Source organism: Salmo trutta, chromosome 14, assembly GCF_901001165.1.
Source record: "Salmo trutta chromosome 14, fSalTru1.1, whole genome shotgun sequence".
NCBI classification, from domain to species: domain Eukaryota; kingdom Metazoa; phylum Chordata; class Actinopteri; order Salmoniformes; family Salmonidae; genus Salmo; species Salmo trutta.
The window spans coordinates 27,782,981-27,805,212 of record NC_042970.1 but is presented as its reverse complement, the minus strand read 5'-3'; the positions used below and the strand labels follow the sequence as shown (position 1 = coordinate 27,805,212).

General features: G+C 40.2%; 1 protein-coding gene across 2 annotated transcripts in view; it reads left to right on the top strand.

Annotated features, from left to right (window-relative positions):
• Window positions 1-781: 781 nt before the first annotated feature.
• Window positions 782-22,232, top strand: part of igsf21a (immunoglobin superfamily, member 21a) — a 289,747-nt gene continuing 268,296 nt past the window's right edge. Inside the window, exon 1 of one of the 2 annotated variants that reach the window (XM_029775134.1) lies at window positions 782-1,398. In XM_029775134.1, coding sequence (XP_029630994.1) covers window positions 1,260-1,398 — 139 coding nt within the window. In that variant the 5' untranslated portion in view covers window positions 782-1,259. The remainder of the gene's footprint in view (window positions 1,399-22,232) is intronic. The other variant, XM_029775135.1, reaches the window with a different exon arrangement.

Below are 22,232 nucleotides of genomic sequence, written 5' to 3'. Positions count from 1 at the left end.
AGGCAAGGTCATTCAAAATGCAAATATCTTTATACAATCTACTGACCAAAGAGAATCAAATATGCCACCATTTGCTCCAAATCCATTGTAAGCTACTGCTATTTATCTAAAAATCAGAGTGCATACTTTATACTCAATAATATTGGGGATTACAACCTGGTCTGTGGGTGGAAGTGAACATAGGATAGCATAAACCCTACAAATATTTTGCATTATGTGGACCTTGAAGCAGCTTCAGGTGTCTGTTTGTGTACAGTGAGAACATACATCATCTTGATTTGTTCCAGTAGCAACGCTGTCTTTGAGTTCAAAATCTAACTCTGCTGATTTGATGACATTTTGTGAGCACCTGCAGTGAGTGCATAGAGGATAACATATGCATATGCCTTATTCAATCTATTGTGGAAGATTTTCAAGAATTGGCCAAATGGACAAACGCAGAGTTTACAAATAAAGTATGTGTGGACACTAAATCCACAATAACATCCATACCTCATTTGTATTTGATCATGGGACATACTCATGATAAAGAGTAAAGGAGGGGAGAGAAACTGACATAATCCTACACTTGCATTGGGAGTTTGGCGCAGGCTACTAAAATGCGAATATTGGGGCAAAAGGTTTTCTGTTTTTTTAACAGAGGGGCAAGGTGCACTTCGGGATTAATTCATAGTTTTTCATGGTGATGACGCTCATGGTTCTGGTGCTATAGTATAGTGCCAGCTAAAGATGCTGAAACTATTCAGGTTCATTGCGTTAATGTACAGTAGAATAAGGCGTTGCAGTATACAGGAGGTTATAATGATCTTTAAAAACCTTTTCACTAAAGAAAAACAAAATCCTGCACAAATAAATCGGTTTAGTGGACAGAATTAGAGGGGAAGGGTTTAGAGCCAGGGTAGGATTAAGGAAAATTGTGTGAAATAAAGAGCGAGTGATCAGGAGTGACTGTATGCTTGCGTGTGTGCTGGAGGGCGGGAGGATAGAGCGCGCGGGCGAGAGAGAAGAGCATTGACTGAGAAGCATAGATTTTCATCCAACCTATATCATTTTTTTCTAATCATCGACTGCACTGCTTAGCGTTGATTGTCTAGCAGGAAAATATTTTTCTACGCAGTTGAGGAACCGTTTCATTTGACGATTGTTGGTCCTCTTTGCTGTAATTTAAGTGTACTTGGAACGAATTTATCATATTTCTATTTATACTTGAGCTGCATCATGAACAGTTTGTGGGCACCTCTCGATCTCACACCTTTGGAATGGTGGGGATTACGCAGCCGACAAATGGGGAGCATGTAAACGCAGATGGAGTTTGGGATTTATTGCAAAATAAGGGAAAGATGACTGTCTTCTCTTTGTGTCTCCTCTTGTTCGCAGATCTGCTGGATTTAGCCGTTGGTAAGTCATCATTTATGCATAAAACACAGTATGTGAGAGTTGAATAAAAAAAGCCTCTCACATTTTAAGAATTCGTGAGGTCATAATTTCAGAGACGCTGTGGAAGGCAGATGGCTGACTCCATGTACATTCCAAACAGTTTAAATGTTGGCCGCTCATATTATGAACCATAGCATTCAATATGTATGCTCATAGAATTGCCTCAACTTTTCCCCATTCCGATAAAGTGAATGGTTTCCTTGAAGACCCTAGAATGGTATTCCTCCGCAGCTTCAGTATTGACTGCTGGCATCCTCAGATATGGTATCGTTGGGTACTAGGGTTTGGTAAAGGAGAGCATAGATGGAGGAAGTGTGCATCACACATCATGGTATTTCTTGCAAATGGTCCATAAACTTTACAGTGTGAAATCAAGTAATTATCTTCTTCATGTTATTTTATTATGATTGTTATCATTACTACTTCAGATCGCTAACAGATTTGCTGCCTGTGAATTATGGCATTCAGCTATAGGCTACGGTTATGTTTCGGGCTCCTGGGTGACTCACATTGAATGCAGCCTTAGCTCAAGTATTCTCCATAGCCCATGAATACAGCCAGGACCAGACTTCTAATAATAACAAAATAACAGTAGCCTTTTATCTGTGAATGAAGACAATTGGTACATTTACTTATCTCCCACATATAATAGTTATAATGGGGAGTAAGAAACGGATGAAAAACTGCCTGGATACTGGAACTTTCTCATAAGATCAAGGCATTGTGTACTGCTGCATATTTTTATAAACAATTGAAGGCTATTCCATGGGCTCCTGGGGTCTTGCATTAGGTTTACGTTTATGATGTAGATCAATAAGTTTTTATTTAGCCAAACTAGGCTACAGCACAGTCACTGTTAGAGTAGATTTCGTTTATTTGTCTGACACTCAAAGATCTGACCAGATTCTACAGCATTGAATCACACATTTTTACATAAAGCTGCAATATGTAACTTTTTAGGCCACCTGACAAAATTCACATAGAAATGTGATTTAAATATACACTATCTTCAAAAGTTTGATGTCACTTAGAAATTCACTTGTTTTTGAAAGAAAATCATTTTTTTTGTCCATTAAAATAACATCAAATTGATCAGAAATACAGTGTAGACATTGTTGATGTTGTAAATGACTATTGTAGCTGGAAACGGCAGATTTGTTTATGGAATATCTACATAGGCATACAGAGCCCATTATCAGCAACCATCACTCCTGTGTTCCAATGGCACGTTGTGTTAGCTAATCCAAGTTTACCATTTTAAAAGGCTAATTTATCGTTATAAAACCCTTTGGCAATTATGTTAGCACAGCTGAAAACTTTTGTTCTGATTAAAGAAGCAAGAAAACTGGTCTTTTTTAGACTAGTTGAGTATCTCGAGCTTCAGCATTTGTGGGTTTGATTACAGGCTCAAAATGGCCAGAAACAAATAACTTTCTTCTGAAACTCGTCAGTCTATTCTTGTTCTGAGAAATGAAGGCTATTCCATGCGAGAAATTGCCAAGAAACTGAAGATCTCGTACAACACTCTGTACTACTTCCTTCACAGAACAGCGCAAACTGGCACTAACCAGAATAGAAAGAGGAGTGGGAGGCCCCAGTGCACAACTGAGCAAGAGGACAAGTACATTAGAGTGTCTAGTTTGAGAAACAGACGCCTCACAAGTCCTCAACTGGCAGCTTCATTAAATAGTACCCGCAAAACACCAGTCTCAACGTCAACAGTGAAGCGGCGACTCCAGGATGCGAGTTGCAAAGCCAAAAAGCCATATCTCTGACTGGCCAATAAAAATAAAAGATTAAGATGGGCAAAATAACACAGACACTGGACAGATTAACTCTGCCTAGAAGGCCAGCATCCCGGAGTCGCCTCTTCACAGAACACTATTGGCAATCTCTCAACCAGCTTCATCTGGAATGCTTTTCCAGCAGTCTTGAAGGAGTTCCCACATATACTGAGCGCTTGTTGGCTGCTTTTCCTTCACTCTGTGGTCCAACTCATCCCAAACCATCTCCATTGGGTTTGAGGTTGGGTGATTGTGCAGGCCAGGTCATCTGATGCAGCACTCCATCACTCTCCTTATTGGTCAAATAGCCCTTACACAGCCTGGAGGTGTGTAAGGGCTTTACGGTGGGAGCCACACATACGGAGATCATCCGTTCACCTACTCTGCGTCTCACAAAGACACGGCGGTTGGAACCAAAAATAAAATGTTTTGACTCATCAGACCAAAGTACAGATTTCCACCAGTCTAACGTCCATTGCTCGTGTTTCTTGGCCCACGCAAGTCCCTTCTTATTGGTGTCCTTTAGTAGTGGTTTCTTTGCAGCAATTCGACCATGAAGGGCTTATTCACACAGTCTCCTCTGAACAGTTGATGTTGAGATGTGTCTGTTACTTGAACTCTGTGAAGCATTTATTTGGGCTGCAATCTGAGGTGCAGTTAACTCTGATGAATTTATCCTCGCAGCAGAGGTAACATTGGGTCTTCCTTTCCTGTGGCGGTCCTCATGTAGAAACCCTCAAAGCTCTTGACATTTTCTGGCTTGACTGACATTCTTAAAGTAATGGTGGACTGTCGTTTCTCTTTGCTTATTTGAGCTGTTCTTGCCATAATATGGACTTGGTCTTTCACCAAATAGGGCTATCTTCTGTATACCATCACAATCTTGTCACAACAAAACTGATTTGTCTCAAACGCATTAAGAAGGAAAGAAATTCCACAAATTCACTTTTAACAAGGCACTCCTTTTAATTGAAATGCATTCCAGGTGACTACCTCATGAAGCTGGTTGAGATAATGCCAAGAGTGTGCAAAACTGCCAACAAGGCAAATGGTGGCTACTTTGAAGAATCTCAAATATATAATATATTTTGATTTGTTAATCACTTTTTTGGTTACTACATGATTCCATGTGTGCTATTTCATGGTTTTGATGTCTTCACTATCATTCTACAATGTAGAAAATAGTACAAATAAAGAAAACCCCTGGAATGAGTAGGTTTGTCCAAACTTTTGGCTGGTACTGTATATTTATGATTCTCATTGATAGCAAGTCTAAGAAGTGGTAGATCTGTTCTTTGTGTGCTATTTCTATGTTTCATTCTTAAATTTAGTTTTTGCTCTTTTACCCTTCGGTTTTATACACCAGCTTCAAACAGCTGAAAATACTGATTTTGGGTTATGGAAAATATATATTTCACAATTTAGGTGGTACAATGATTCTCTACACTATACTTGCTTGTTTTATCACATACACTGAAATAAGTCTAACTATTCGAATTTTAGCAAACAGGAAATGGCGGAGTGATTTATGCATAGTGCATCTTTCATACCTAGATGCAGTCTATGGGCTGCCTTTTGACTGTCCTATTCCATTCATAAAAGGTTTGAAACACATAATAAATTTGAAATATAGTGATTGAGCAGTCTAATCAATTGGTCACTGAAAGCAAAGGATGGAGGCAAAATACTATAAGTCATTAGTTTTCATTTGAAGGAGAGGGAATTGAGGTGAAGTGAAAAATGTGGGCAGAGTGAATTGATTTTGGTGGGTGGAGTGAGGCGAAAAGGTTAAGGAAAGGGAATGCAAATCATCAATGATGCTGCTGCACCTTTAACCAATTGAGGGAGTGAAAGCTTTGACACTTTCCTATTCAACCAAGCATGACACTGATTTTGAAGTCGCAGGCAGGGCTACCTCATCACGACAACATGAGCCTGGCTCATGTCCTCTACATACACCCCCTATGACCTCCTACCCCATGAAAGACCGTCCCACAGTTGGGCGCCTTTGTCACGGGCGGGATCTGAACCCTATTCTGCCACATGAGAAAACAACGTCTTGACCATTAGACCAAGAAGCAACTCCCTCAAGGGCTGAGGGTGATACTAATTTTGAAGTTGCAGGCAGGGCAACCTCATCACGATTTCATTAGCCAGACTCAGATCTGCTACAAAATGTCAGGGGACAACTCTGTTTGTAGCTAAATCGTAGTTAGGAATGTCGGGCTACTTGCCACTAGATCCATGCTGCTCTGAAAATGCAGTGCATTAACTCCATATGCCTACATTGGCCCACTGCATTGTAAGCAGCATCAACCCTTCACTTCCCACTCCACTCAAGTCAGTGAGCCCTCCATTGACGTTTCACTGACGTTTTCCCAAGGGAGCCCTTCTTGTTCGAGGGTGAGAGAACGAGTGGAAGGTGTCATAGTAGTTTAGATTAGAACAGACCTTTAGTCTCTCTTGTATTATTGTGTGTGTGTGTGTCATATCCTGACATTGAAAGAGTAATATTGTTTATAAGGACAGTCTGGCCACAATTGTATAACTATATAAATAAATTATAATAATACAGACATTTATATAGTATTTTTCAATGGATCTCAAAAATCTGTACACTGAGAAACACCACATCCAGCACCAATGTATAGCACCTACCTGGGTAATGCATGACAGCCATTTTAAGCTACTTACTCACCTCACATCAGCTATCACAGTGGAGAGGTGAGGGAGAGATTTTCCATTATTAGATGACCATGATTGTATGAGGGTCCAGGTTGGAAGTTTTCCCACACATGTACTAAAAACACATTTTGTTTTACCCACATAAAAATGGCCATGGTATAGATACACAGCAATAGTTTCTCATTTAGGGCAGCAGGTAGTCTAGCGGTTAAGAGGTTGGGCCAGCAACCTAAAGATTGCTGGTTTGAATCTCTGAGCTGACTAAGTGAAATCTGCCGATGTGCCCTTGAGCAAGGCACTTAACCTTAATTGCTCTGGATAAGAGTGTCTGCTAAATGAGAAAAAAATCTACTAATCTACTCCTTTTGCATCCCAATGCAGCTCTGTCTTCAATGTTTCTTGCCGCATTGTCCAACTATGGGCATGTGTATTCTCATTTAAATGTTTTGCTCTCTTTTGTTCTCTGTGAGTCAACACTGCCAGAGCAGCTGAATGCCTAGTGGTTGTTTATATGTCTAGCTGGGCACTCTTTGTAAGTACCCCCCATATGGAGAGATGTTTTTATTCATCTATTTGTATGTGCACATTGTGGCAGCACAATGTCATCTCTTATTGCTGAATCTCAAATACTTGTATTTAATTACTGTCCCTGTCATGTTTTGAGTCTGTGGATAACACACAAGCCTAAGGATATTTTGTATTGATTTATAACCTGCTGTAATTTATTCCATGTCAATTATTCAGGTCATAGAGCAGAGTTTAACTTTCTACAATGAACTACAGTAGCTAGCCATAATCCTATTTCCCCACAGTGTCAGGGTCTAAATGCAAACAGAATCAAAAATAAATTACAAACACAATATCAATGCAGAGGACACATTTTGTCAGCATACATTTTACACGAGTAATGCATTTGTTCATGCTTTATACAATTTCCTCTAAATTGTTTGTAAATACCACTAGATATATTTATGAATTTGATAGATTCATTAGATATTGTATTGTAATATAACATCCTTATTACATGGATACATGGTCTTGGTAAACCAATATGAAAAGGAAATTAAGTTGAAATCTCAACTCTAAACAGCTGGAAATGGGTTCAAAGGGCATCGTGGGGAGAACAAAGTCCTGTGTTTTGATTTGAATCAGGAAAAAGGATGTGGTCTCATGATGTGCTGCTGGTGTGATCTGATAGGAACATCTGTCCATTACAGGGATAAGGATAGTAATAATCGCTGTTCAGGCACACCAGGGTCAGAGGGCACAGGGATACTGAACATCATGTGTTATTCCCAGTCCACAGACACAAGTACTGTGTGGTGGTTAGTTGAATTTCTGCTCTGTTATAGGCCAATGTACTGATTCAGTTTTATCAACCCACATCTCGTGATCGGATAATGAAATATTTGATATTGTAGTTTTACATACAGCGTTCTTTTTTGGTTTTGGCTTTTAGTCTGTTTAGTCCCTTTCTAGATCAGTATAAGTCATTATCTTGGACGTTTACTTTGATGGCTTGCTTTGCTCCATGGCAGGCTGTCCAACAGGCAGTGGATCATAACAGTGGGGGGAGATTTAGTGGGGAGTTAAAAAGTTGTGTGTTGGAGTTGATCTGAGGCTTTCCTGTTCACTGTCCTCGTCTGCTAGTGACAGCTGGGCTTGACTCACAGGAAGTAAGAATAGATATTGGCAGGAAAGTGGGCTGTTGTGGCTCCTCCATCAACCAATCACCAGGCTTTATTTCAGCAGTTATATAAAATGATTATGAACAAATCTAAAGCCTACCCTCTGTGCTTTTTAATTAGCATTTAATTTCCTATTGTGTGGTCAGCGCAGCTACCTTATTCATTTGGTATGTGTCTTTTTTACAGGCAGGGTCATCAACCATGCATTGTGTTTCCGGAAACATGTTTGGGATTAGAGCAGGCATCTGTTATGGACAATATCCTAGTTTTAGTAGAGATGTTTTTGTTCCGTCTAGAGTATAGAACAAAAATTGCCTGTTGAATTGCCAGTGACTATTGTCCACAGAAAGTTAATTTTGAACTTTTTTAACCTTGCAATTTGGACCTTCTGAAGCCTTGTGACACCTTAATGTCAAAAGAGGTCTATACAAATCCACAAAGAACACTGTGACTCACATATTACAACTTTTCTTCCAGATTTTCAACGTTTCCCTCCATGTAAACCTATAGAGTGCAAGTCATTTGGCAGTTATAGAACATCAGATTGACCTTACATTGCCTTTGTAGTATTGTGTAGCTCAATATGCTGTCCCCCAGTTTTGTCTTCTGTCAAATGAAGAGGAGAGAATGAAGAGGAGAGAGGAGGTGGGACTTGAGCCTTCTTCCTAATTAACTGTAATGTGTTGTTTAGGTTCCACCAATACACAATGCTCCAAACTGCTGCTCAATTATGCTGCTCAGCTGTCATATAAAAACACTTGTATAAACCAGTGTGGACTCATCTGGTTTACTCATTTTCCTATCATCAAATAGACCCTACAGAGGTTGTCTTACATTGCCACACTCAATAATGTATGACAGTATTTTTGTTTACTGTCTTCTTCAGATAGTGGTATAGTTTGGGAGGAATGGCCTTACTTTAGTTTTTAGTTCCCAATCACAGATTTTTTAAGATTCATGCCATGATACGGCAACATATGAATCTGTTTTATATTTTATGGCACTATATTGAACCACATGTTAAAAATAAACTGAGGAAACCACCAAAGCTCAGAGGGTATTTGCATGTGTCAGATCTATCTATCTATCTATCTATCTATCTATCTATCTATCTATCTATCTATCTATCTATCTATCTATCTATCTATCTATATCTATCTATCTATCTATCTATATCTATCTATCTATCTATCTATCTATCTATCTATCTATCTATCTATCTATCTATCTATCTATCTATCTATCTATCTATCTATCTATCTATCTATCTATCTATCTATCTATCTATCTATCTATCTATCTATCTATCTATCTATCTATCTATCTATCTATCTATCTATCTATCTATCTATCTATCTATCATCTATCTCCTTTTAGGTAATGGGTAAACCATGCCTCTAACATTTTGGGACCAGCTTATAAATGCTCTGTGTGTTAAAAAACAGTATTTGGAAATCCATTAAAGGAGGAGTTCGCTTTTTTTTCACAACCAAATCTATATTCTTGATGTAAATGGGATGTAATAAAATGGTCCAGACACTTTTTATTTTTTTGAAACTTACCGCAACCAGCGATTAATTTCCTGTACAGGGGCTCTGAAAAAAAAACAATGCGTCATTTTAAAAATGGAAACGGTCTCAGTATAGTGATGCAGGTCTTTGGATGTTGTACACATGAAATTGTGTCATTTTTTTTTTACTTATCTGCAACGTTATATTCCATTTTGTGCAACTTGAGCTGCTTCCCCTATCCAGCTGTTTCATTTTCTGGGTAGCCTGCTGCTACTGCCAAAATAAAGGAAACACCAACATCAAGTGTCTTAATAGGGTGTTGGGCCACTACGAGCAGCCAGAACAGCTTTAATGCTCCTTGACATAGATTTTACAAGTGTCTGGAACTTCCTGTGTGGAAGCACCTGTTTTCAATATATTTAGTAATGCTCATTACTCTAATGTTTCCTTTATTTTGGCAGTTATTTGTAGACTAGATGGAGAGGTATCGCTCGAGTCTCAAAAAAATTGAATATAACGTTGCGGATAAAGTTTTGAATGACACAATTTCATGTGTACAACATGTAAAGACCTGCATCACTATATTGAGAACTTTTCCATTTCCAAAGGACATATTTGTGTGTTTTTGGAGCCTTTGTTCATATTTTTAAAAGCCCCCATACTGCACAACAAGGATGAGGAAATCCATGTCTGGTTGGGATAAGTTTCTCAAAAAGATGTGAAATTGCAAACAAAGTGTCTGGACCCTTCTTTAACATGACGTTTACATCAAATATAGAGATTTGGTTGTAAAAAAAGCTTAACTAACCTTTAACATATTTTATTAACAGAGAATCCACATAAATGGGTTCCGCATCCAAGATGACTTGTTGCCAAGTTGTCTTAGGTCCTAGGGAACACTGGAGGGCTTACATCTCCCACAATGTGAATAATGCAACAGAATCTGTAGCCATTATGCCAAATTGATCTTCCCTCGCTGCCATAATACCCACCTCTTGTGTAGGGTAGTTGGAAGAAATAAAAGAGAAAGTCCTGGCAGATGAACTTTAAGTGGCCTGTATGGATGCAATGCAGTCTGCCATCCCAGTCAATGGCCTTAGATATGATAAAAACTACCATTAGTGGAGATAAGTAAATGCCAGGGGCAAGAGAGTTCAAAAAGCACCCTCCACCCTGAAGTCCTGCACTGATTTGAATTGAATTGATTTGATTTTGGACTGTGTTGAAAAGAGCTAGCTTGCTGCTCTGTTTGGCTTGTTTGAGATTTTGAAGGAACTCTGATTCCTCCAGAAGCTGGTGGTGCAGAGATAGGCAAACAAAGGATAGGCTTGGCTCTCAGGGGGTTCAGGGGGTTCCAACAGTTAAGCATAATATTTCAAATCAAATCAAATGTTATTTGTCACATTAGCCGAATACAACAGGGGTAGTAGACCTTACCGTGAAATGTTTACTTACAAGAAAATATGTACTAAATAAACTAAAGTAAAAAAGAAAAGAAAAAGTAACCCCAAAAAATTACATAATTGTTGTGGGTTCTTTTCATGATCTCTATAGAGCACATGGTGGAATTTAGAGGTAGGTTCCCTCCCTTAATAGAAAAATTGCAAAAATCCTGAAATCTTTGGCAATATACAATAAGCGTCCCCCGTTATAACTTGGTATGTGAGTCGTTTGTACATGAAAGCTTTGTGCCTTGCTCAAAGTAGCATAATACCAGTGGTGATTTTAGCATGTAAATCTTGGTTGGGCAAACTAAAAATATGTTTTTAGATGCATACCTGCAAAGTCACTACACAACACAACACTAAACAATACATTAATTGCACTATAACGGTGACAAACGTTGCCCACAAACTGTTAGGGCCTACCCTGTAGCTCAGTTGGTAGAGCATGGTGTTTGCAACGCCAGGGTTGTGTGTTTGATTCCCACGGGGGGCCAGCACAGAAAAAAATGTATGAAATTGTATGAAATGTATGCATTCACTACTGTAAGTTGCTCTGGATAAGAGCGTCTGCTAAATGACTAAAAATGTAAAAAAATACATAAAGCTGTCCCAACAGCAGAGCTTTCTTTTCAGCACCATGGAGTGAATCCTTACCACTGCTACACCTGGCTATCAGCGGAGCCTTGTCTGGCAGCGAAACAGTTCATTCAGTCTCATTTACTGCCTTGATATGGCTGACTTGCTTAAACAAATGTGGTTTCTACTGACAATTGAGATTTACAAACAATGTCATAAAGGAACGATGACCGGATGAGAGGCAATCCATAATTTCGATTAAGACATTAATGAGAGAGCTAAGACAGATGTAGTCAATATAACCATTTGTTCAGCACTTTTGAAGGAAAAAGGAAACCACACACTGCTCTTGATAGTATCACTGATATTTAATAAGCTTACGTATCGGCCTCACGGCCTTCGTCAGACCTTTTGTGATTTTTTTTTAATTAGCACCCTTATGTAGACCTAGCCCCACCCACATCCGTTCCACGCATCGAAAGGGGTTGGAGGCGAAGGAAAAACAAATAAGTGCTACCAAATATAACAATATGCATTTCATAAATATTACAAAAGTGTATAAATAAGACGTATTAAACACGTCTGTAAAACCACAATGAGGACGTAGCAAGTTTTCATTATTCATTGTGTACATCGTATGAAAAACATCAGAGTAATGTTAAATAGGGACATCATTTATGTTCAATTTGACAACATAACATACATAGTAATTTCATCATTAAGTCCTTTAGGAAATAATGTCTGGAGGGTGAAAATCCAAAAACATTCTCTTTTACTCAGACTATTATTAATATCACCTCCCCGTCTAATATCTTAACTTTCTCTATGCCACAAAATATTAAGGTAGAAATGTCATGCTTTAGGTCATTAAAATGTACTGCGACTGGATAATCCCTGTTGTTTCTCCTGATTGAATGTTCAGCACTTTTGAAATGTACAGCCACAGAATTCAGAACATGGGCCGTTCTTACAGTATTCTCCCTGTACACCAAGTTAGAACCGTAGGATAAATAAAGGGGGTATATAAGCAGACAATGAAAGCTCTTACAGTATTCAATGACTACATTTCTCTAAAACAGGCTATAGGCTACATGTGCACCACCAAGTCAGAACAGTAGGCTAAGTTATGAGAGGGAAATGGAACAAATTATTAGGGTAAGGCACATGGGCTACTAACAGCTTACTACACAACATACACTGAGTATAACTTTTTTAGCTACAGTATACATATCTCCCTGGCATATAACATAATTTATGCAGCAGCATACAATACATTTTTGGACTCACAGTTGTGCTGTGCTCACTTGAACAGGAAGGTGGTGCGGCGGTCCTTCTTGTGGGGAAATTTTGTCATAAGACTTTGCCATCAAAGTCTGGTATTCTCTGGATTTATGGTGCTTTCAAGACAACTGGAAACTCGAGAAAAAAAGGGCGAATCATGACGTCAGTTATCTTCCAGTCGGAGCCCTAGAAAGAGGACCGAGTTCCCGAATTGTAATTCCAAGTTGGGGGACTTTTCAAAACATGTTTTTCCCAGTCAGAGCTAGTTTTTTTCCCCGAGTTCCCTGTTGTCTTGAACTCACTGAAGTCTGAGATTTCCCAGTTATGATTTTCAAGTTGTTTTGAATGTGGCAGAAGTCATGCTGACTTGACAGCATGGCCAATGTATTCAACATTTTCTGGGACATGGTGTTGCTTGTGAATATTATCCTTTTAAGCTTGGAAAAGAGACTCTTAAACCCAGACTTGGACCACACACCCTCTCCACCGAATAGCCGGCATGGGAAACAAAATAGGAATTGCATTTGCAACACTTGCAGTTAGCCACTGATTCCTTCCAAACCACTCATTGCTGAATTTGCAATTTCCAACTTTTTGTGTAATGTTTATGTCCAATGGCTGATGAGCACCGATACGATTTAACTATAATTTCTCTTCATATGACAAGGATTGAAAAGGATTTGCCAGTAGATTGTCGACTTGATTGATGATGACAACTGCTTGTCTAGCTTGCTAGCTAAGATTTTGAAAGTATGATGTTGACATGATCAGTCCAATCAAAGCTAATAGATATAACCTGATTTGACTTAATTTTATCTGTGGCCAATGATCTTGAGCCTTCTTGGATGGGCACTTCTAATGTAAATCTATGGCAGCACCCAAGGGGGCTTGAACTTTCAAGCCTTCTCTGTAGATTTTGCGGTGACGTAGTGTCCCCATGAATGTCAGAACACTGAGCCAATCACGGCGCAACTAGAGAAGATTACCAACTGCTACGCTGTGTGCAAAGCTGTCATCAAGGCAAAGGGTGGCCACTTTGAAGGATCTAAAATATAAAATCTATTTTGATTTGTTTAACACTTTTTTGGTTACTACATGATTTCATATGTGTTATTTCATAGTTTTGATGTCTTCCCTATTATTCTACAATGTAGAAAATAGTACAAATAAAGAAAACCCTTGAATGAGTAGGTGTGTCCAAACTTAGGACTGGTACTGTATATATATATATATATATATATAGAAATTGTTATTACTCAGCAGCCATGTTTGAACACGATAAGCAAAACCACATAATCCATATTAGGATGTAGGAAACACTGAGGAAAGTCTACAGTGAAATTGCTGATGAAGAGATGTCAGAGCCCAACCTAGTTTGGGACCCACCTGTTTAGCTAATATATATATATCTGTCTGGCAGGCAGATGTTCTGCCTCTCTTTAGGAATGTCATTGTATGAATGGCAGACAGAAGTGAAAAGGATAAGAATGAGTTAACCTCTACGGGCCACGGTGGCAGTATTGAGCATTTTGAAAAAAATACGTGCCCATTTTTAACTACCTCCTACACCAACTCAGAAGCTAGGATATGCATATTATTAACACATTCGGATAGAAAACACTCTGAATTTTCTAAAACAGGTTGAATGGTGTCTGTAAGTATAACAAAACTCATATTGCAGGCAAAAACCTGAGAAAAATAGATTAAAAAAAATGAGAATTTTGTGGCTGTACTATTTAGTGTCATTGTTTATTAGATACCATAGTGAGAAAGGATTCAGTTCGCAACTCCTACGGATTCCACTAGATGTCAGCGATCTTTATAAAGTTGTTTGAAGCTTCCATGATTAACAGGGAGCAAATAAGAATGCATTGAAGTTGACGTCCGTGGGATGTCGTCACTTCCATTATGGCCTGCACCTGCGCAATCATGAGACACGGGACATTTTTCAAAAACGTTTTTCTAGACACAGGTGAGGTCGGGTTGAAACATTACTGATGTTTCACGTTAAAAATGGCTCTAAAGATTGATGCTAAACAACGTTTGACATGTTTGAACAAACATAAATAGATTATTTTTGTAACTTTTTTAACTTTTTGCCGTGACTTCACACACCCCCCCGCGCTACCTTTTAGTAGCCACCGAAGCGCTAACAACATGGAACAACTTGGAGTTCTTTGGACATCAATTATGAACTTTGTCAAAAGAAACCACATTTGTTGTGGACCTGGAATTCCTGGAACTGCCAATGGATGAAGATAATCAAAGGTAATGGATTATTGACAATAGTATTATTGATATTACATGGTTACAAGATGATGCTAAGCTAATTAGGCTAGCTTATTGTTCTTAGCACAGCACCTGGTTTATTGCAACTTGTGATTTCCCAGTAAAGTTATTTTGAAATCTGGCAAGACAGTATCATTTACGAAATGTTAAACTATAATTATTTGAATGACAATATTATAATTTACCAATGTTTTCGAATAGTAATTTTGAAAATTGTAACGTTGTTCACCGGAAGCATTTCAGAGAAGAAAAAAATCAGAATTTCACAGCTACTGTAAAATGCGGTTTTTGGATATAAATATGAACTTGATGGAACAAAAAATGCATGTATTGTATAACATAATGTCCTAGGAGTGTCATCTGATGGAGATTGTCAAAGGTTGGTGCATAATTTTAGCTGGTTTCTGCTTTTGGTGACGCCTGACCTTGAATTGAAAATGGATGTTTGTACTTTTGTGGCTATGTACTGTCCTAACATAATCTAACTTTATGCTTTTGCCGTAAAGCCTCTTTGAAAATCGGACAATGTGGTTAGATTAAGGAGATGTTTATCTTTTAAATGGTGTAAAATAGTTGATTGTTTGAGAAATTGAAATTATTAGATTTTTGATGTTTTGAATTTCCAGCCTTGCTAGCAATCCCGTCTCAGGGTTCATTGCTAACCCGTGGCCTCAACAGGGTGTTGACAGAGATGAGAAATCGCCAGTGCTTAGGAGTGCTATTCTTAGAGGCTTATATATATTAGCTATATATATATTAGCTAAACAGGTGGGTCCCAAACTAGGTTGGGCTCTGACATCTCTTCATCAGCAATTTCACTGTAGACTTTCCTCACTGTTTCCTACATCCTAATATGGATTATGTGGTTTTGCTTATCGTGTTCAAACATGGCTGCTGAGTAATAACAATTTCTGGCCCCTTATTAGAGGCTTGGTAAAGTGTCTCAGCGTACAATAGTGTTCCACTTATATCTGTGTTCATGGTTCATCACAGTGGGCTTAAGCCTCTAAGAATAGCACTCCTAAGCACTGGCGATTTCTCATCTCTGTCAACACCTTAACTCATTCTTATCTTTTTCACTTCTGTCTGCCATTCATACAATGACATTCCTAAAGAGAGGCAGAACATCTGCCTGCCAGGCAGCGCTAGATTTATTCAACGTCACCATGACCTCAGCTTTAAACCATAGGCTTCTGCTTGTCCTTGATGCGTGCTATATCAAGGTTAGAAATGCACATAATAAAGTATCAACACGGATACCATTAGCATTTATAAAGTATGTCAAATCTGAGATGATAAGACGAAAGATATGTCTTCACGCTGCGGTGCCTGTTCTAAAAAATGAAATATGTAAGGAAGGACAGGCACATTTACTGGGCAAAAAATTCTTCAAAGATTATCCTCAATGATTTGGTCCTTGTGGCAGGGAGCGTCTTGCTTGGAGTAATGAGCGTGCCCATTTAAATGTCTGAACTGTACTGCTGGTGCTATCAGCCATCGCAGGCCCAAGCCCTCCCGTGCAATGAACACAGCAGAACCCTATAAATGTGTGTGCCAGTGTATGCAGGTGCTTTATCTTTCTTCCTCTGCCTTCATCTGACAGTGATACCTGCCAGCACTGACAGTGACACCTGCCATTTCCACCGTATATCATCTGCTAGGACCCCTCCTCCATCCTTGAGGGTCTGTTTCCTTAAGGCCTCCTTAGCTACATACATGTAGGCATGTATCCTTTATCTGCATTTCCATCAACATAGCATTGTTGTCTGCAGTAGCCTAAGATTCTACCTGCAAATATTTTTTGATTTGACATGATGTTTGCATAGTGAGGGACTCCAGTTACTTGCATCTTCAGTTACAGTATCTAAACGAATATTCCCTACAGTGAATGCACCATCTCTGGGTTTCATCAAAGTCCAGCTGTCAGATTAGGTGAGGAAAAAAAGAGGAGAAGCATCCTAATCTGCACTTTGATGTCAGTCTGGATGGGCCGGAGCTGCGCAGGCGGGCGGGGATGAGGGGGGATTGTGTGGGCTGTGCATTTTATGACAGCAGATTATTTCCCATTATTCATGGCAACTTCTTCCCTCTGAACCATAGAGAGGCTTTCTTTCCTGGGGATTGCATTCCTGAGGTGTAACTGTCGAGTGGGAGACAACCAAAAATCATAAAGATGTAATTTTGCCAAATCCTCAGCCACTGGAGGTCTTAGCCAGAGTATTTGGGAAGAGTTTCATTCATCAATTTCATTGCCCCTATATAAGCACTACAGTACATAATCAACACATAACATCTGTAATTTAGTACAACATTCACCCAGCTCGCTAAAACCTTTGAACCAACTCAGGACTTGTCACACAAGTTCACTGAGTTAATTTCCCATATGCCCCCCCCCCCCCCCCCAAAATAGCTCGTAGTGACACTCGGTTAACAAAAGGCTGCCACGTGTTGGATAATGATAATGTGCATACTCTCAAAGCTGCTACTCTCTGTTCATCATATATGCATAGTCACTTTAACCATACCCACATGTGCATACTACCTCAATAAGCCTGACTAACCGGTGTCTGTATATAGCCTTGCTACTCTTATTTTCAAATGTCTTTTTACTGTTGTTTTATTTCTCTACTTACCTACACACACACACACACACACACACACACACACACCTTTTTTTCCGCACTATTGGTTAGAGCCTGTAAGTAAGCACGTGACAAATAAACTTTGATTTGAGCTTCTACTGATGTGTCACTACTTTTATAGGACCAGCAATAGTTGTGGAAGTAGATCTAGCGTGGAACACTTTGCCACCTATTGTAAATAATGATGGGGAGAGGGGTTATCGTTGTATCACAATATACAGGGCCACAGCAAAGTACAGAATGTATTGTTCATTCACGAGCATGATACGCATTTATATAAGAAGTTGAATGCAATCCTTATGTTGTGGATCATTAGCAGTGTTATAACATACTTTGCAATTACAATGACGGCAGGGGTAGGCCGTCATTGTAAATAAGAATTTGTTCTTAACTGACTTGCCTGGTTTAATAAAGGTTAAATAAATTAAAATAATAATAATAATAAATTAAAAACATTCAACACCAGTAAGATATCTACTAGTCTGCATGGCATTTGTAGTAAACATCATTACGTTTTTGAAGTAAATCGATGCAGGTTTATGTGAGTATTTGACAGCATTGCAAACACTGACTCCAAAAAAATCTGAATTAAAAGATCATCTTCAAATTCCATACCCAGCAACTCAAAAAACTGTCCCTGGGTTAGAGCATCAAAGGAATTTAGAGAAAGGTTATACCAAAAAATAAATGGAGTCGCATAAATTCACTGCTGGAGATTTACATAAGAGTAAAGAAAAAGGTATTGGGTAGCGAAATAAAAGTTTGCCCTCAGAGATAAATAGATCAATTTAGCTGAAATGTCATGTAAGTTGTGTGGCTGAAGTCTTAAATACCACTGTGTGTTTTTTGAGGGGGAAACAGTGGTAGTAATCCGCTCCTCCTCTCAGTTAGTTTACAGTCATTTTCTCAGTTAGACTGACCTATGTTTTCAGATATGCAGATTACCCATGTGACTGCCTGGCTCTATTCTAGGAGACTGGCACATGAGGGAAGGCTCACATTAGTCCTGGTCACAGCTGACTGAACATCACATTTTGCAGGGTTCTGAGACCTTGATCATGTAGCAGCAGCATGCTGGAATGTGAAATGCCAGTTAAAGAATGCGTTGGGATTGTAGATAACCGTATCAGTCGTCTTGTTTTCTATATTATCCATTCCCCCAGACCACACTCATGAATATGCATCCACACGTTTCACAGTAATATGAATAAATAATGTATCATATTGTATATGTTTGTAGCTTTGATCATATTTCGGGTAATGTTGGTGACGTCAGTTGTTAGACATCTGATGCTACAATAGCAGCAAGACCACTGTGATAAAGTATACTGTAATTAGAAATAACCTAGTTTATTATTTTGATTCCATTCTATAAAAAAGGATGGGCAGCCCTGCACACAGGAGCATCCAAGCATGATTAATTTCCTGTTAGGCTCACCCTGAGTCCTTTTTCTGGATGGAAGAAAGGACCAAAGGTCAGTGCCCCAGATTCCTAGTGTGGCACAGCAGATATTACTACAAAATATTAGAGTATTAACACCCAGTTTCAAACATCTGCCTGAATGTTTGTAAATGCTGCAGAGGCTAAATGTCAAAATAGCCAGCAAGCTTTAAAATCAAGCCGAAAGTAATGGCAGCAGTTTTACGGGCGCCCAACCAATTGTGCTATTATGTGGGGTTTTTTCCCGTTATTTGTAACTTATTTTGTACATAATGTTTCTGCAACTGTATCTTATACGGCAAAAAAAAAGCTTCTGGATATCAGGACAGCGATCACTCACCTCGGATTTGACGAAGATTTTTATTTCAACAAGCAAGACGCACAGGACATTCTCCGAACACAGGGCCAATATCCCGTTATTTGCAAGAGGAAGAAACGCAGGTACAGAGGGCACAGAGCTGGATGCCTCGTGAGGACACGCAGAAGGCGAGTGGGAAAGCTGCCGTTACCGTCAATATTACTCGCCAACGTGCAATCATTGGACAATAAATTAGACGAGGTACGATCACGAAAACTGTAAAATCCTATGTTTCACGGAATCCTGGCTGAATGAGGACATGGATATTCAGCTAGAGGGATATACGCAGCACCGGCAAGATAGAACAGCTCACTCCGGTAAGACGAGGGCGGCGATCTGTGCATATTTTTGGAAACAACAGCTGGTGCACCAAATCTAAGGAAGTCTCTAGATTTCGCTCACCTGAACTAGAGTATATTGTGATAAATTGCAGGTCACACTACTTGCCTAGAGAGTTTTCAGCTATACTTTTCGTGGCTGTTTATTTACCACCACAGACAGATGCTGGCACTGAGACCACACTCAGTCAGCTGTATAAGGAAATAAGCAAACAGGAAACCACTCACCCAGAGGCGGCGCTCCTAGTGGCCGGAGACTTTAATGCAGGGAAACTTAAATCAGTTCTACCAAATTTCTATCAACATGTTAAATGTGCTACCAGACGTAAAAAAAATCTAGGTCACCCGTACTCCACACACAGAGACGCGTACAAAGCTCTCCCTCGCCCTCCATTTGGTAAATCCGACCACAACTCTATCCTCCTGATTCCTGCTTACAAGCAAAAATTAAAGCAGGAAGCACCAGTGACTCGGTCTATAAAAAAGTAGTCAGATGAAGCAGACGCTAAACTACAGCACTGTTTTGCTATTACAGACTAGAACATGTTCCTGGATTCTTCCAATGGCATTGAGGAGTACACCACATCAGTCACTGGCTTTATCAATAAGTGCATCCAGGACGTCGTCCCCACAGTGACTGTACGTACATACACCAACCAGAAGCCATGGATTACAGGCAACATTTGCAATGAGATAAAGGGTACAGCTGCTGCTTTCAAGGTGCGGGACTCTAACCCGGAAGCTTACAAGAAATCTTGCTATGCCCTGTGACGAACCATCAAACAGGCAAAGCGTCAATACAGGGCTAAGATTGAATCATACTACACCGGCTCCGACGCTCTTCTTATGTGGCAGGGCTTGCAAACTATAACAGACTACAAAGGGAAGCACAGCCGCGAGATGCCCAGTGACACGAGCCTACCAGACGAGCTAAATCACTTCTATGCTCACTTCGAGGCAAGCAACACTGAGGCATGCATGAGAGCATCAGCTGTTCCGGACGACTGTGTGATCATGCTCTCCGTAGCCGATGTGAGTAAGACCTATAAACAGGTCAACATACACAAGGCTGCGGGGCCAGACGGATTACCAGGACGTGTGCTCCAGGTGTGTGCTGACCAACTGGCAGGTGTCTTCACTGACATTTTCAACATGTCCCTGATTGAGTCTGTAATACCAATATGTTTCAAGCAGACCACCAGTGTCCCTGTGCCAAGAACACAAAGGCAACCTGCCTAAATGACTACAGACCCGTAGCACTCACGTCCGTAGCCATGAAGTGCTTTGAAAGGCTGGTCATGGCTCACATCAACACCATTATCCCAGAAACCCTAGACCCACTCCAATTTGCATACCATCCAAACAGATCCACAGATGATGCAATCTCTATTGCACTCTACTCTGCCCTTTCCCACCTGGACAAAAGGAACACTTATGTGAGAATGCTATTCATTGGCTACAGCTCAGCGTTCAACACCATAGTACCCTCAAAGCTCATCACTAAGCTAAGGATCCTGGGACTAAACATCCCCCTCTGCAACTGGATCCTGGACTTCCTGACGGGCCGCCCCCAGGTGGTGAGGGTAGGTAGCAACACATCTGCCACGCTGATTCTCAACACTGGAGCCCCCCAGGGGTGCGTGCTCAGTCCCCTCCTGTAGTCCCTGTTCACGCACAACTGCATGGCCAGGCACGACCACCATCATTAAGTTTGCAGATGACACAACAGTGTTAGGCCTGATCACTGACAACGACGAGACAGCCTATAGGGAGGAGGTCAGAGACCTGGCTGGGTGGTGCCAGAATAACAACCTATCCCTGAACGTAACCAAGACTAATGAGATGATTGCAGAATAAAGGAAAAGGAGGACCGAGCACGCTCCCATTCTCATCGACGGGGTTGTAGTGGAGCAGGTTGAGAGCTTCAAGTTCCTTGGTGTCCACATCACCAACAAACTAGAATGGTCCAAACACACCAAGACAGTCGTGAAGAGGGCATGACAAAGCCTATTCCCCCTCAGGAAACTAAAAAGATTTGCCATGGGTCCTGAGATCCTCAAAAGTTTCTACAGCTGCAACATCGAGAGCATCCTGACTGGTTGCATCACTGCCTGGTACGGCAATTGCTCAGCCTCCGACTGCAAGGCACTACAGAGGGTAGTGCGTACGGCCCAGTACATCACTGGGGCTAAGCTGCCTGCCATCCAGGACCTCTACACCAGGCGGTGTCAGAGGAAGGCCCTAAAATTGTCAAAGACCCCAGCCACCCCAGTCATAGACTGTTCTCTCTACTATCGCATGGGAAGCGGTACCGGAGTACCAAATCTAGGACAAAAAGGCTTCTCAACAGTTTTTACCCCCAAGCCATAAGACTCCTGAACAGGTAATCAAATGGCTATCCGGACTATTTGCATTGTGTGCCCCCCCCCCAACCCCTCTTTTACGCTGCTGCTACTCTCTGTTTATCATTTATGCATAGTCACTTTAACTATACATTCATGTACATACTACCTCAATTGGGCTGACCAAACAGTGCTAACCGTGCTATCTGCATTGTGTCCCGCCATCCACCACACGCCAACCCTTCTTTATGCTACTGCTACTCTCTGTTCATCATATATGCATAGTCACTTTAACCATATCTACATGTACATACTACCTCAATCAGCTTGACTAACCGGTGTCTGTATGTAGCCTCGCTACTTTTACAGCCTCGCTACTGTATATAGCCTCACTACTGTTTTTCACTGTCTATTT